A 14,282-nucleotide genomic window follows, 5' to 3' on the forward strand; every position below is an offset into this window, starting at 1 on the left:
GTTCAGACATTCCCAGGAAACGAGACTAATTCAGTGAGAACATCTTTTCTGGAAGTGGAACAATTATCTCCTAACGGCAAGGAAAGTTTAGCACATTAGAGGGCAAGATGATAAAAAGGAGTTTCCATTCATGCTGCTCTAAGTCTGGAAGATCCCCTTTTACCATAAGAGCAAATGAGTTTCTAAGGAGGTAGCTCTAAAAAAGACCCAAGCCAGAGATCAACCACTTGTTTAAACTACACTCACCATCTGGTTTAGGAAAATACCACAAAACTATTTTTCTTTTGAAGGACAGTTTAAACTAAACCGCTGCAGCCTTAGGGCCACTGCCACACATCAGATGCTGACACACCTGCCCCGGTCAGCTGAACAAATCCTAAACAGAAGTAGCCACACCTACAAAGCCACAAGGAATAAATGCATTCCAGAACAACTGTTCTTTGTTTTATTGAATGGTTGAAGCAGGACTATAATCCAGGTATACTTAAATCAAGTGTTGGTCCACTCTTATCATCAAAAAGAACTGATTTTTTTTTTAAATAATAATAACATCAACACAGATGGAAGGAACATGAAGCATCATAACAGGAACTCTCAAGTGTATGTGACATTAGACCATGACCACACTGGTGCTACTTCAGGATTTGCACTGTACCAGCCACCAGTGTTACTCACCTCCCAACCACTGAAGTTCTGGGGAAAGGATCCTTCTGTGTACAGCTCACCTCTGAGCCATCAAGATGGGATCAAAATGCCATTTATGCTACTAGAGTCCTAGGCTGATAGAAACACTTCTATTTTTAGTATTTTGCTGAAGAATATTTACTATCCTCTCTGAGTTACATATAACCATTATAAATATTTACATCAAACATTTACAGCTGGTTCATAATATACAACACAACAATTTAGCTATAATTTCTGATCTTCCAGTGCAAAAGTTTAAAACAATATGTTGCTATCACAATTTCAGTTTATCTGGTTTGCACAGGCAGAGGCAGTATAGGGCATTTCAAAAACTCATGTTACAAGATAAAAAAAAAAATGGAATGATGTCACTTTAATAACAATTCATCCAGGGAGTGTTGTTTTGGTTTTTTTGAACAAGCAGATTTCAATTTCTAAATCCCATCTGGTGCTACTACATTTACTAACATTTAAAATAGTCTTGAAAGGGGGAAAAAATACTTAGAAATAAATACACCTTTAAAAAGCTCCCACAATTAACCATGTCAGGACATTTGTTTGCCACACAGGCTAAAGGAGACCTTGCTCTTCATCATCTTCCTGCGCTGAAATACGGTGCAGTTCAATCCATTCTTATCTTCTGATTTGTCATCCTATAAATAATGCTGTCATAGCCAGGATCCATGTTCCAGAGGTTGTAGGAGATAACTATCACAGCTAAAGCAAGACCTATCATCATCCACAGAACAATGTTGAAGATTACAGAGTAGTCGTAGTTATAGGGGTAGGCAAGGTTATATGGATTTTCGTTTTTGCTCTGCAATAAAGAAAACATTTATTAATTTCAAGTGAGCTTGCACACCAAACATCTCGACTCCATCCAAAGTCTGAGCAACCTAAATAAGAGAGATGCACTTTTGTCTAGACAAATCTGATGCAAGGGCACAGAATGCAAAAAAGTGATGATGTGAGTGGCATCAGTGGAATCCAAAAGAAGAACGTGACAGGAAAATGAAATCCAAAGTCTTGAACCTGGGGCAGAACAACCCAGGTGACAGCACAGGCACTGAGCAGCTGGGCAGCTGCAGAGAGGGACTGGAGCTCCTGGAGGACAAGGGGAATAGGAGCCAGCAGTGCCTCTGGAATGACACAGGACCACTGCATGTGTCTGGAGCCCAGCCAAGGAAAAGACGTTTTCCCAGAGCTGGGAGGCAGGACTTGACTGCACAGGGGAGACAACACAGAAAGGCAAATTCTAACAAGGCATAAAGGAAAAAGTTTTCACCATGGAAGTGGTTAATGCTTTGGAGCAAGAAGGGCTGTGGGACTTCCACGGATGGACTTTCCAAGAACTTGGCTGGACAAGAACCTGAGCAACTTGATCTAGCTCCTAAATTAGTCCTGCTTTGAGCAGTAGGTTGGACTGGATGACCTCCAGAGTCCTCTTCAAGTGAAGTTACTGAATGACAAAGTGAAGATCAAGACTACTAAGTAAGCTGCACCCACACCTAAGTCATAGTATTTTAGTCCTTGAAAAAAAGTTACACTCAGGTGAACTAAAACACTTTGGATCTTTTAATAACACTTAAAAACACTTTTAATAAATGAGATGTAGAAAAATGTGGCTCTACTACCTGTGAAGCCTGGAGAATGGAGCGAGTCTTCCTTGAGAGGGGAGAGTTAAACTCCTTCACAGCCACCACTTCTACTACTGCATTGCCACCATACAGATTAAACATCTCATCTGCAAACTGGAAGAGAAAAGGTGGTTTAATTGAAAGCCTACACTGTAGCTAGGAATTAAGCAGAGTTCTGTTAGCAAGATGTAGTAAAATAAAAGACGTCAGCTTCAGGAATAATTATGGAAAGCTATAAAAGTTTACATTATTTTAGAATTTCCCAAAGTGTCAGCCTTCCCCTGGTTTACAAAGCCTTTTTCAGACCTCCAGTCACTGTTCAGCAGACTGTGGCTTTCTGGGCTGAAACTTACTCTGTTATCCCTTTTACAAAAGGCCCATCCCCACATCATTTCCTAATTGTGTGTCTGTCAGTTCCAACAAAATATTCAGGTTCTCAAACTCCCATTGGGAAGCTAGGAACCTGAATATTTTAGTCTGGTCCAAATGCTAATATGTCTAATATTTAAATATATTTGCTTAAGGGCAAAGAGGCCAAAGAGCAATGCTTAGAGAAAACAAGTATTTGGCTTAACAAATTGATGGTTTTGAATTTTTTCATCACACTTGGGAAACTCTCAAAAGTGACTGATCTTAGAAATTCTTCAACAGGTCTTACATAATCATAAGTTAATTTTTTTTCTTGAGCACACTGATGGATGAACAGCAATTATTTTAAAGTCTTAGAAATTTATATTTACATAGCTTTGTGGGCAAGGGTAAACTAAACACTACATCTTGGGATAAAGATAGATCCAGATTTCCAAGAGCCTCTTTTTGTGAGACATTCTGGTGCTTTCAAATGCAAGGTGTTTGTTTAAGAAAAACAAACACATCAAGTCATGTTGATACAAGGTTTCAATACACCCCTACTCCTTTATTCAAAATATCTAAACACATTGTAGAATCATGCCAACACTTTCCAGGGAGGCAAATTCTAACATTCAATTTTATAACTAAACAACAGCATTTTAAAAACCAAACAACAAAAAACAAGCATTAAGCAAGCCAGCACTAATGGAGTTACTTCTTTGTAGTTAAAATAAAAATTATTTTCTTAGTATTACAATGAGTTTTGTTCATTAGGTAGAAAATATACCTTCTGCAAAGAGTCTACAAGAATTTGAGAAGCATCCTTGAACTGCTGAGAGTCCTCCCCATATCGTTTCCCAACCTCTTCCAAACCAGACAGCTCCAGGGAATAAAGGTCTGGAGAGTGATCTTTGGCTAAGTGCTTGTGTCGAGACAGCTTGGGCACAACATTGAGGGCAGAAAGAAATGACACAGGTTACTTTAAAAACACACTGCACAAAGCCAATTTACTTGGACTAATCCTGTCTCACTTTTTACAGTCATATTCCATAATCAGGAAACGGAATTCTTGCCAACTTAACTAGAAGAGGTCCATAATTGTTTCTTTTTTTAAATTCTACAGAAGAAAGCAGATGATCATTATGTAGCATCTGTTCCTAACGTGAGGTTACATCCACGTTAATAGAGAGCTGTACTAAAAAGAAATAGAATACTTACTGACATCAGAATCCTTGTTCTGTAATTGCCATGAAAATAAAATGCACAAGAAAACAATACAAGACTTAGATGCTAGCATTTCCTTGTTTGAAGCTGGCCCTTGCAAAGCTCAGTAGGTTGCAACTTCTACCTTGTGTCGCCCATGAAAAAAAGTAGTTTATTTGAGAAGTATCATCCAATATTCAGAAAATCCAACCAATACAATTCAAATTATCTCAAAGGAGAATAGTGACATTCTTGCATTTCTGCAGGTGAGAAGATGCAGCACTGATATTTGCCTGCACAAGACAACAGCCTCTGAAAACAAGGAATTTAATCCCATCTTCCCAGCTACTTAAACTGCAGCAATTCTAGCCTGCAAAACAAAACTAAGTTATTCTACTTTCATTTTCTCAAGAGCCCCATTTCTCTCCACTAGCCCTTTACCTAATATGAATATTTAAGTTTTTCCACAATTCTTTCTTTCACTTCAGTAGTTCAGGGCTGCAGCATAAAGGACACACAGAAAAAAACAAACCAAAATGAAACAAAAAGACCCACACACTACTGACCCACTAAAAAAAACCCCTAAACCACAGCAACAAGACAGCAGCTTTTTAGTAAAAAGATCCTCAGAATTAAAAGCTCATCCCTCCATTGGAGCATTTCTACCACCACCACTATTCATGGCACAAAAGTCACTCCAGTCTTTTCAGGTAAAGTGATATTTTGAAGTAAAATGGTGGACAGGGCAAAAACCATGTTCTTAACTACCATTATACTTCTCGAGTTAGACACCAAAGAAAGGCCCAGCAAATTCTTCATTAAGTATTTCAGAATTGCCCCTGTTCTGACCAAACACAACACAAAAGAAAACTACAGATGATGAAGGCTCTCATTCACAATTGCAGTGATGGGGCTGATACAAAGAGAATGCTTTATTTAAACTGATGGAACCAGCTGATGACACACTAGAATTATGAATTAGAATTATCACTGGCTGCCACGTGTCCTGGCTATGGCTTCTCTATTTTAAAGATCTCTGAAGTTTGTGACCCAAGACAGGGGAAAATGTTTCAAAACACCTTACCAGGCTTGCAATATCATGTAGGACTTGAAGTTCTGACAGAAAAAGCAAGTCAACCTAAGGGAAGAGGCAGAGACAAGTATTTCCTTTGATGAAACCCGAGTTAGGGAAGTCTTGTTTTGTTGCAAGTATTTTATAATGTTGTCTACTACATCATCAGTACATGCTAGAAGGAAGTAACTCTTTCAATAAAGTTACTTATTAAAAAATGTTTGAACTTCGTTAATTCAGTTAGAAAAAAAATTAGCAGTGGGCTCTTAGGCAAAGAAAGAGGGAAGAAAAAGCAAGAAAGGAGAAAAGCACAAGCTAACAAAGAATATTAGAAAAAAATAGAATATTAGAAAAGAATATCAGAAAAAATACAATATTAGAAAAGAATATTAGAAAAAAATAGAATATTAGAAAAGAATATTAGAAAATAATATTAGAAAAAAATAGAACATTAGAAAAAAAATTAGAAAAAAAATTAGAAAAAAAATTAGAAAAAAAATTAGAAAAAAAATTAGAAAAAAAATTAGAAAAAAAATTAGAAAAAAAATTAGAAAAAAAATTAGAAAAATATTAGAAAAATATTAGAAAAATATTAGAAAAATATTAGAAAAATATTAGAAAAATATTAGAAAAATATTAGAAAAATATTAGAAAAATATTAGAAAAATATTAGAAAAAATATTAGAAAAAATATTAGAAAAAATATTAGAAAAAATATTAGAAAAAAAGCCCCATAGAAGTTCCCACTGATGAATGTGTTTTACCTCGTTGTTCCTGCTGAGGGAGTTGAGAGGGAGGGAGCTGAGGATGGAGCTGTCCTGGAAGAGGCGGCTGCGCAGCTGGCGCAGCGTGACAGAGAGATCCTCAAACACGGCGTTGGCCTTGCCCACCATGTACACCCTCTGCAGGAACAGCACTGGTTACTGGCAGCACAGCCCCCGCTCACCACACGCTAACAACCAATCATGCTTGCAGTCTCCAGCCCAGAATTTCACGTGATCAACTGGGTCTGCTCCAGCCACACAAGCGGAAAGAGGATTCCCTGTGCGGGACACGTGGAACCAGGAGTGAAGCAATACTCACTTCCTCACTGGGGGCCAGCTGCAACACCACGGGCGTCTCCTCAGAAAACAGATTATGGATGGCATTTGCAACGCTGTCCAGACTGAAAGGAACGGCCTGGAAGACAAAGTCGGTCAGATTTTTGAGTTAAACAGGGGCTTAACTAAGAAAGAAAAGTAAAGGGATGCACAATTCCAAAGTAATAATAATTAATAACAACCTATGTGCAAAACAAACCATCGCCCGTGCATCTATGAACAAACATTTTATTTAAGTGGCAAACACAACATACTCTGAAGAACTCCAAGGGACAATGTCTGGGAATTAAGAGGATTATTTAGGCTTAGAGTATAGCCTTGTTTCTTAGTAAAACAAGACCAACAAACATAGAAGCAATGCAAAAGGGGAACAATCTCACTGCAAATGGAAAGTTATGAACCCCAAAAACCTGATGAGTGAAAATATAGAAGCAGAACGACCAACTGCTGAAACTAAAAAAGATACATATTAAAATCCTACTGAAAATAGAAGAAATGCTAGCACAGTATAGTGCCATTACTGGCAAGCTAACAGAACTGTTAAGTTTTTTTAAACATTTAGTCGTGGGTTTTATTAAAAAAATACACAGAATGGCACATTTCTATTCACTGCTTAAAGTGTCCTATGACAGAAGAGGCAACAGCATAGATTTAAACCCAGGAAATTTTAATTTAACACAAGAATGAAGTTTTTTACTCCAAGGGTGGTCAAATACTGGCGGAGGTAGCCCAGAGGTGATGGAGTCTCCATCTGTGGAGATGCTCATATCCTGACTGAACACAGTGCTGTCAGCTTGCTCTGGCTGATTCTGCTTGATCACGGCATTGGATAAGAATCTCCAGAGCTCCCTTCCAACCTAAAGGATTCTTTGTTGCTGTAAGAAGCCTGAGAAGCCTTAGCAAAGATAGACAGTGATAGGTAAATGTAATGTGTGTTGGTTTCTTCTTGATGCAATATAATGGGACGGTGTTTCTAAGGGCTGTATTGCACAGTCAAGTACTTGGGGAAAACTCAAAAGACCACGTACAGGGCAATACAGTGCATCAAAAAATCAACTCCATATGAAACGTTATCACACAGTCAGATGAAGCAGAAAGCTTAACAATTCTGATTTTAAAATATTAAGTTACCATGGGAAGAAGTGGATTGGTACAAACATTAAAATTAGCTGTCTTTCAAGGAGAACACGCTTTGCCAAAAAAAACATGGTGAACTGAACTTGATGCAGGAAGCCCTGGGTGATCTCAAGGGCCTTCTTACCTTGAACAGAATCCTGACTGACGCATCAGTTTAGGGGATATGCAAACTTCAAGTGAAGCAGGAAATAAGTGAACATCAGGGACTACAGCAGAGAATCACGTACTTGTCATTAGGCCACAGGAGTCCCGGGAATCAGGTGACAGTTCCAAAAGTGGATACTCACATTCTCAATGGGGTAAGAAAACCCTTTCACAGGCAACTTGTCCACGCCCTTCACTGTCACCAGAACAGTGGCTTGTGGCCGGTGAAACAGATCACCCACGCCCAGCCCAGGCCAGGGGAGGTCCTAGTGCAAAATAACAAAAGAAACTGTATTTCACAGACAAGGGGAAGAGTTCTTCCCACTATTAAAGCAAAACAACTTCTTATCCTGTTATCTGTGCAGGACAGCCTATTGGAAATTTCATGGGGAAGTAAGTTAATACTACACAGCTTTCATTTTGAGTAATGCCTCCAGTCAACCACGAAGGAGCTGTTAGTTTAAAAGCTGCCAGTAACTTCACAGCAAAGTCTATGCTAAGAAAACATTATATAGAATGGATACATGAGGAGTTATTTCCCATAATTAAATTATACATACTTAAGCCTGTATTTAGTAAGTGAAGGCTGAATTTAAAAAACTCACTAATATCTTTATATTTTCAGTACAAGAAAGAAACAGGGTGGAAAGGAAGGGGAAGAGAGAGACACGTCAATCAAAACAACAGGCAACTAAACTTAAATGTACAAATTTGCACAGAAATATAAAAATATTTCTTATAGCCTACTACAATTACAAATCATTAAGAGCATAATGGAGGCTACTGACTAGTTTATTCAGGCACAAAATACAAATTCATCTGTCTGGAATAAAGGCAAGCAGATTTCCCCATTTGTTTAAATGACATAACTACCCTTTTTTTTTTTTTAAGCCAAGTTAATTGCATTTTAGAATTAAATGTCATTGACATTATGATTTGTATCACCTCACAGAAAGAAAGGAAAAACCCTTTAAAGCATCATCAGGGACAAAAATGGGGTTTGGTATTTTTTCCTTTAACAAGGGAAGAATATCGAATGACTCTGAGAATTCCCAATGTAATGCACTAAGAATTCCAAATTCTCTACAGGGGCCTTGCTGCGCTGTCAGTTTATGTTCCTGGACTACAGCTTTGATGTGAGCTGCAAAAGAAGAGCCTGGGCCCTGCAGTATTCTCCTCACCAGGGCTGGAAGCTGCCCACACAGTGTCCTCTGCCTTAGGGATCGCTTTCAGGAACTCTCAGTTCCACGGCTGAACTGAATCATCAAACACTTCCTCCCCTGCCTGCTTCTAGGATTTGAATCAATAGTAACAGAACTATTTCTAAAGGATGCTACAGACCCATCACAACAAACTAATCCCAAGCTGTGGCAGAGGCACTGAGTGAGCACTGAGTACTTCCTTGCATGATACCCATGACATATCCCTGGATGCCCAGGATGCCAAACTCCACTGTTTTTCTGGGTGTCTTTATTTGCAACACACACAATACCATTCAATACCTTGGTTTTTCCTGATAAAACAATCAACATTTACTGCTTAGTCATACTACTCATACAAGCTTGTTACTAGTCTGATGACAAAAAAAGCAGAATTAATTGACAGCAAGGTATTTTCAAATTCCAAAACACAGGCTAAGTAGCCGTGCATTCAAACCAGCCTTACCAAACCTCTTTCCCTAGTTGATGTATGGAAGAAATGAGAACTGGCTGCCCTCAGCAGCACTGTGAGAATGCCTCAGGCTGCAGATTTCAGTATCTGGCTGCACACAGACACTGCCAAAGATATCTGGCTATTACACTTTCATCTACTGCTTCAACAGCCTGCTGAAGCCCAGCAAATAAACTCAGTAGGCAAGATAGAATCAATCCAAGTGCTCCAGTTCATGTGCCCCACTTTAAACATTGCTAAAGTTATATTTGAATACTTAATGTGGAGAAACACTACCACAAATCACGTTTCCAAGGCTCTGGATTATTTCCTAAGTAACCAACATACTTGTTCTAACTCTGCCCGGCAGACAGGCTTGCTGACTTGACAAAATGCCTGCCTTGCCAAGCCATTTCTCAGTCTTCAGATTACTCAGGAGCAGAGCCCTACAGAGCAGAGAGATTGTGTGCCAGAAGTGATGGCGGTCCCACAGAGTCTCACTTTGTGACCATGGATGGGGGGATACAGCACACAGCTAGGTCTCAGGAACTGAGGAACAGCACTGGAAAGCCTCTGCAGGCTTCCTTTTACAGCTGGTGACTCAAATTAGCCAGCTAGCACAGCTTCTGTGAGCTTCTGGGTCATAGCTCATATGACCCACACAGCTCCATCCTGGAAACCACCTCTGTCAATTCATGCATTCCTCAAGACAAACAGGGCAATATTTTATATATTCCAGCACATGACAGGAAGATTTGCATCTTGAGTGAGCAGCTTTAGAGGCATCTCACAACCAAGACCTGGAACGTACTTCTTCAACAGAAAAGCCCATGGTGAGTGCAGCAACGTCTGGGATCCGCTCGCCCGGGATCGGCCAGCTTCCGTCTCGGAAAGCAACCGACTGAGGGGACCGTAGGATGCTGAACTCACCCCCACAAACACCTAAAAACAGACACAAAGAGCTGTCAGAGCTCCTGCAATAACGGGGAAAAGGCCAGATTTGAGCTTTCATTCCTTCTTCCTCCCTCCCATGCCTACCAGTTTATGGAAAGCCAGGAATGAGAACTGATCATTCTAATACAAATAATACAAATACAGAATAAGGTTTCTATACAGCAATGACCAAGAACGAACAGATCCATATCAACAACAGCAGGACAATTATTGCAACAACAGCACGGCACAGTTCTGTGTAACAAGCTAGAAGTAGTCTCACAGTTCAGACCTGGTAAAGTAAACTCTCAGTGGAGCCAGGCAGACTCCAAAATCCTGTTAAGCTCACAAAGCACCAACACAGCTCTGTCTGCTTCCAGGACTGCTTGGCACATCACCTCTGCTCAGGCAGGCAACAGCCAGAGCCACTGAGCCCAGAGCCAGGAAGTCCAGTGGAATTTGTCAGTGCTGGCTTAAACCAGGCAGTGCCAGGACAACCTGGCTCCTGCAGAACAGCTCTGGTGTCCCTGCTCTGCCTCCTCCTCCTGATGACACCGGGAGATGTTTGTCTTCCTTGGATGCAGCGCTGGACCTGAGCTGATTGCGTGGAGCCACAATCTGCCACACTGGGTTCTCACTGCTCTGGGATCCCCCTCCACTCTCTCCCCCATTACCTGGAATAGCAAAGTTGACTAAAAACATATTTCTAAACTGTTTTATGATGACACTCATTTACTGCATAATAAAGTCAGAAAAGACTCCACAGAAATAAGAGAGGGGCTTGTTTCAACCTGGCTTCCTGTCTTAAAGTCACTCAGGCACAGTTGCAATGCTGTGTACACCAAAATTTATCTAAATAAATGTTGAAACGTGTTTGGTGTGTATAAGCAGCAACATGCACAATGCAAAATTTCAGGCACACGCTCCCCAATGAGCAATGTGAGTAGGTTGCCACCAGAAAACTGATTTGATACAAAATAATCAAGTAACAGAGTAATAACTATTTGCAGGCCTGTATGTTCAGGTTCTAATTACACAATGAATCTGACTGCATACCTCAAAATTACATGAATAAGGTAACTGTCGAAAGAAAATAGAAGTATTTATTCATATGGTCACTGAAAATTGGTTACCAATCCAAGCAGTGATGTACAGCAGTTTTCCAGGGCATCTACAAATCTAAAGGCTATTTACAGCAACAGTAAACTGATGTGCTGTGCAGCTAAAAGCTTCCCTAATATGAATTTAACTAACGTGACCTTGAAGATGCCGTTCCAAAGCCTGGCTCACGATCATGCACACAAATGTTGACAGTAAATCTGAGCTATGTTATGATAAACACACCAAAGGACAAAGTTCTGAGAGGCAGGCTGGGGAAGGGGGCAAAGGGAAGGGAAGAGGCCAATCCAAGTGATATTCATGGAGTAGATGCAAGAATTTATTTAAATTGATGTGCTCCTTGGGCGGTCTGCTACCAATTTTAATGGTGGATCAACCCAGATTTTGAAGGGCAGAAATGTTTCCTGACCAATTTCTTTAAGTAAGAATTTACAGAATGCCTACAAATCCACAGGATTTCCCATGCTGCTCTCCACGGGGCTGTTCCACAGTCACATTTTTTAGGGCAAACTGCTTACCTAGGGCAGGATTGCTCAGGTGGATTAAATCAGAGCATTAACCCTTCACAACTGCATTTCCCTCACTAGACTTGTTCAAGATTACATTTAAAACTAAATTTGAAGTTGGGAACATCAGCAGATTCCCTCTAATTGCCTATGGAATAGTAAACCTGATTCCTACCCTGCCAAAGCTGTACCTCAGGTTCTCAAGAGCCTTTGTGAGGGCCAAAGGTTGAACACTGAGTGGGAAATATTTACAGGGCCTGGAAGTGCCATCCCGAGCCCGACACAGCGGGTAACAGAGAGGATGCAGGGACCCCAGAAACAGCTCAGCAAGACGTGAAAATTCATACAAAATAGCAAAATTATGTGTGTCTATCGCAGAATCATCAGAGTTGGAGAGACATCTGAGACTATCCAGTCCAACCATCAACCCAGCAGTGCCACTGTATCCCCTAAACCACTAAAGCAGATCACCCAGTGCCAGGTCCAGATGCCTCTTAGACACCTCCGAGGGCAGTGACCCCATCACCTCCCTGGGCAACCTATTCCAAAGGCTCACCCTGGCAGGGAAAAATGTTTCTAGTCTCTGACCTGGATCCCTCTGCCTCAGCTTACAGAACTGGGTTTTAATATAATTTGTACCCAGTATAAATTAATTTAATAAAGTAACATACTACATATAATTATATATATGCATTATAAAAAAATATAGTATATTATCTAAAATTATGCAATAATTTTGTGCTATAACTATAAAAATAATTTTCTAGAACGAATTTACACAATAAAATTATAGGAACGTATAATTTAACATTTTATATATATATAAATATATTATACATATATATATATATATATATATATATATATATATATATATATATATATATATAAAACAAAATAGCTCATTTAATCCAGCCCTTGGATTGAAAGGGACAGGATGAAAGGGTTCGAGCACCGTCTATGGAGGTGGATGGGGGGCGGGGGACAGGGAGCTGCAGCACAGTGACAGCCCCCGCTGCCACCCCTCGGTCCCGAACCCGGCACCCACAGACACAGACGCCCCCCTCACATTCCCCCCTCACGCTTCCCCTTCACCTTTCCCCTCCCCAGCACCGCAGCCCGGCCCCTTTCCCGCAATCTCCCCCTGCAGCGGCCAGGCGGCCTTCCCCGCTCTCCTCGGCGCTGCCCCGCGCCGGGCCGTCCCCGCTCACCCACCGGCGACACAGGCCGCAGCCACCAGCGCTGCCAGCCCCAGGGCCCGGCCGGCCCCGCCGCGCCGCCCCATGTCCGCCATCAGCCGCCGCCGGGCCGCGCCGCGGACAGACACCCAGCGCCCCGCCCGCCGCGTGACGGACAGCCGCAACAACCAATCGAGGAGCGGTATTCCGGAGGGGTGGGCGGGATTCGGCAGAGCTGACCAATCGTCGACGCAGCGCTGTCCCTGTCACGGAGCTGAGCAGTCAGCTGTCCAGCTGGGGGCGGAGTCTTTGTTTGAGTGGCGTTCCCACTTGGCCAATCAGATCGCGAAGGATCCCGCACCATTTTCCTCCCCGCGCTGTAAACCCAGAGAGAGCGGCGAAGAGGCGGAGCCAACTGGCAGCCGATTCAGCCAATCGGAGCGCGAGGAGTAGGGTGTTCGCTCCGCCCACGTCCGTCAGCCCGACAACGATGGGGCGGGGCAAACTATGATTGACAGTCAATTGAACCATTCAGAGAGCAGGGTGCCGGCTCCCCCCTCTCGGCAGCCGTGTGGGGAGGGCATGCTTGGGTGTGGGGCCGTGAGGGGCTCCTTCGGGCCCTGTCGTTGCCCTCGTCCTTCCCCTTGTCTATGCCCCTGCCTTCAGTGGTTTCTTCCTCAAATTTTGTCGAGAACGTCCACAGTGTTCCATCCAACAAATTCAGTGACTGCCCCAGACACGCTCATCTCCCTTCAGCTGTCAGTGCCAGTGATAGGAACAGGCAGGTTGTGCACTTTGGTCAGTGTGTGTTCAATACTCCTGTAATATGCCGTGATCATCACAATCAAAGGATGTGGTCCTGCTCCTCAGCCCTGTGAGGATCACCTGGAGCGCTGTGTCCAGCTCTGGGCTCCTTGGCACAGGAGAGACATGAAGCTCCTGGAGCGGGTCCAGTGGAGGGTGACAAAGATGATGGAGGGACTGGAGCATTTCACTGAGGACGTGCTGAGGGAGCTGGGCCTGTTCAACCTTGAGATATCTGAGAGGGCAGAGAGGGGCCCTCATCCCTGTCTCAGTGTCTGCAGGGAGGGTCAGGGGATGGACCAGGCTCTGCTCCGTGGTGCCCAGCAATGGGACAGGAGAAAAAGACAGAAACATGGACAGGAGGTTCCACCTGAATGTGAGGAAGAATTCCTTCTTTGTGCAGTGAAACTGATTGTCCAGAGAAGGTGTCAAGTCTCCCTCACTGGAGATATTCCAGAACCATCTGGACACAATCCTGTGCCATGTGCTCTGGGATGACCCTGCTTGAGCAGGGAGGTGAGACCAGATGACCCATGGTGGTCCCTTCCAGCCTGACCCATTCTGTGATTCTGTGAAGTTGCGAGTGTTTCTTGGGGTCTTTGTACATTTTTAGGCTCCAGGACCTCAATGAAGCTTTCTGCAAGTAAAGGCAGACAAAACCAGGCTTTGAGGGTGAATTATCATGTAGGATGGGAGGTTAAGGCCTACCAGTGCATTTAAAGTAAAACTGTGTTATAAGCACTTCAAATTAATACTCATTC

General features: G+C 42.3%; 1 protein-coding gene across 1 annotated transcript; it reads right to left on the reverse strand.

Annotated features, from left to right (window-relative positions):
* Positions 1-418: 418 nt before the first annotated feature.
* Positions 419-12,897, reverse strand: ATP6AP2 (ATPase H+ transporting accessory protein 2). Its single transcript, XM_038148218.1, has 9 exons — positions 12,755-12,897; positions 9,793-9,923; positions 7,475-7,597; positions 6,034-6,129; positions 5,715-5,852; positions 4,963-5,016; positions 3,463-3,612; positions 2,322-2,438; positions 419-1,504 (listed from the first exon to the last, which is right to left on the reverse strand). The coding sequence occupies exons 1-9, from the start codon at positions 12,831-12,833 to the stop codon at positions 1,310-1,312; spliced, it is 1,083 nt and encodes a 360-aa protein (XP_038004146.1). The 5' UTR covers positions 12,834-12,897; the 3' UTR covers positions 419-1,309.
* Positions 12,898-14,282: the final 1,385 nt, after the last annotated feature.

The sequence above is a fragment of the Motacilla alba genome, chromosome 1 (genome assembly GCF_015832195.1).
Source record: "Motacilla alba alba isolate MOTALB_02 chromosome 1, Motacilla_alba_V1.0_pri, whole genome shotgun sequence".
Classification (NCBI taxonomy): domain Eukaryota; kingdom Metazoa; phylum Chordata; class Aves; order Passeriformes; family Motacillidae; genus Motacilla; species Motacilla alba.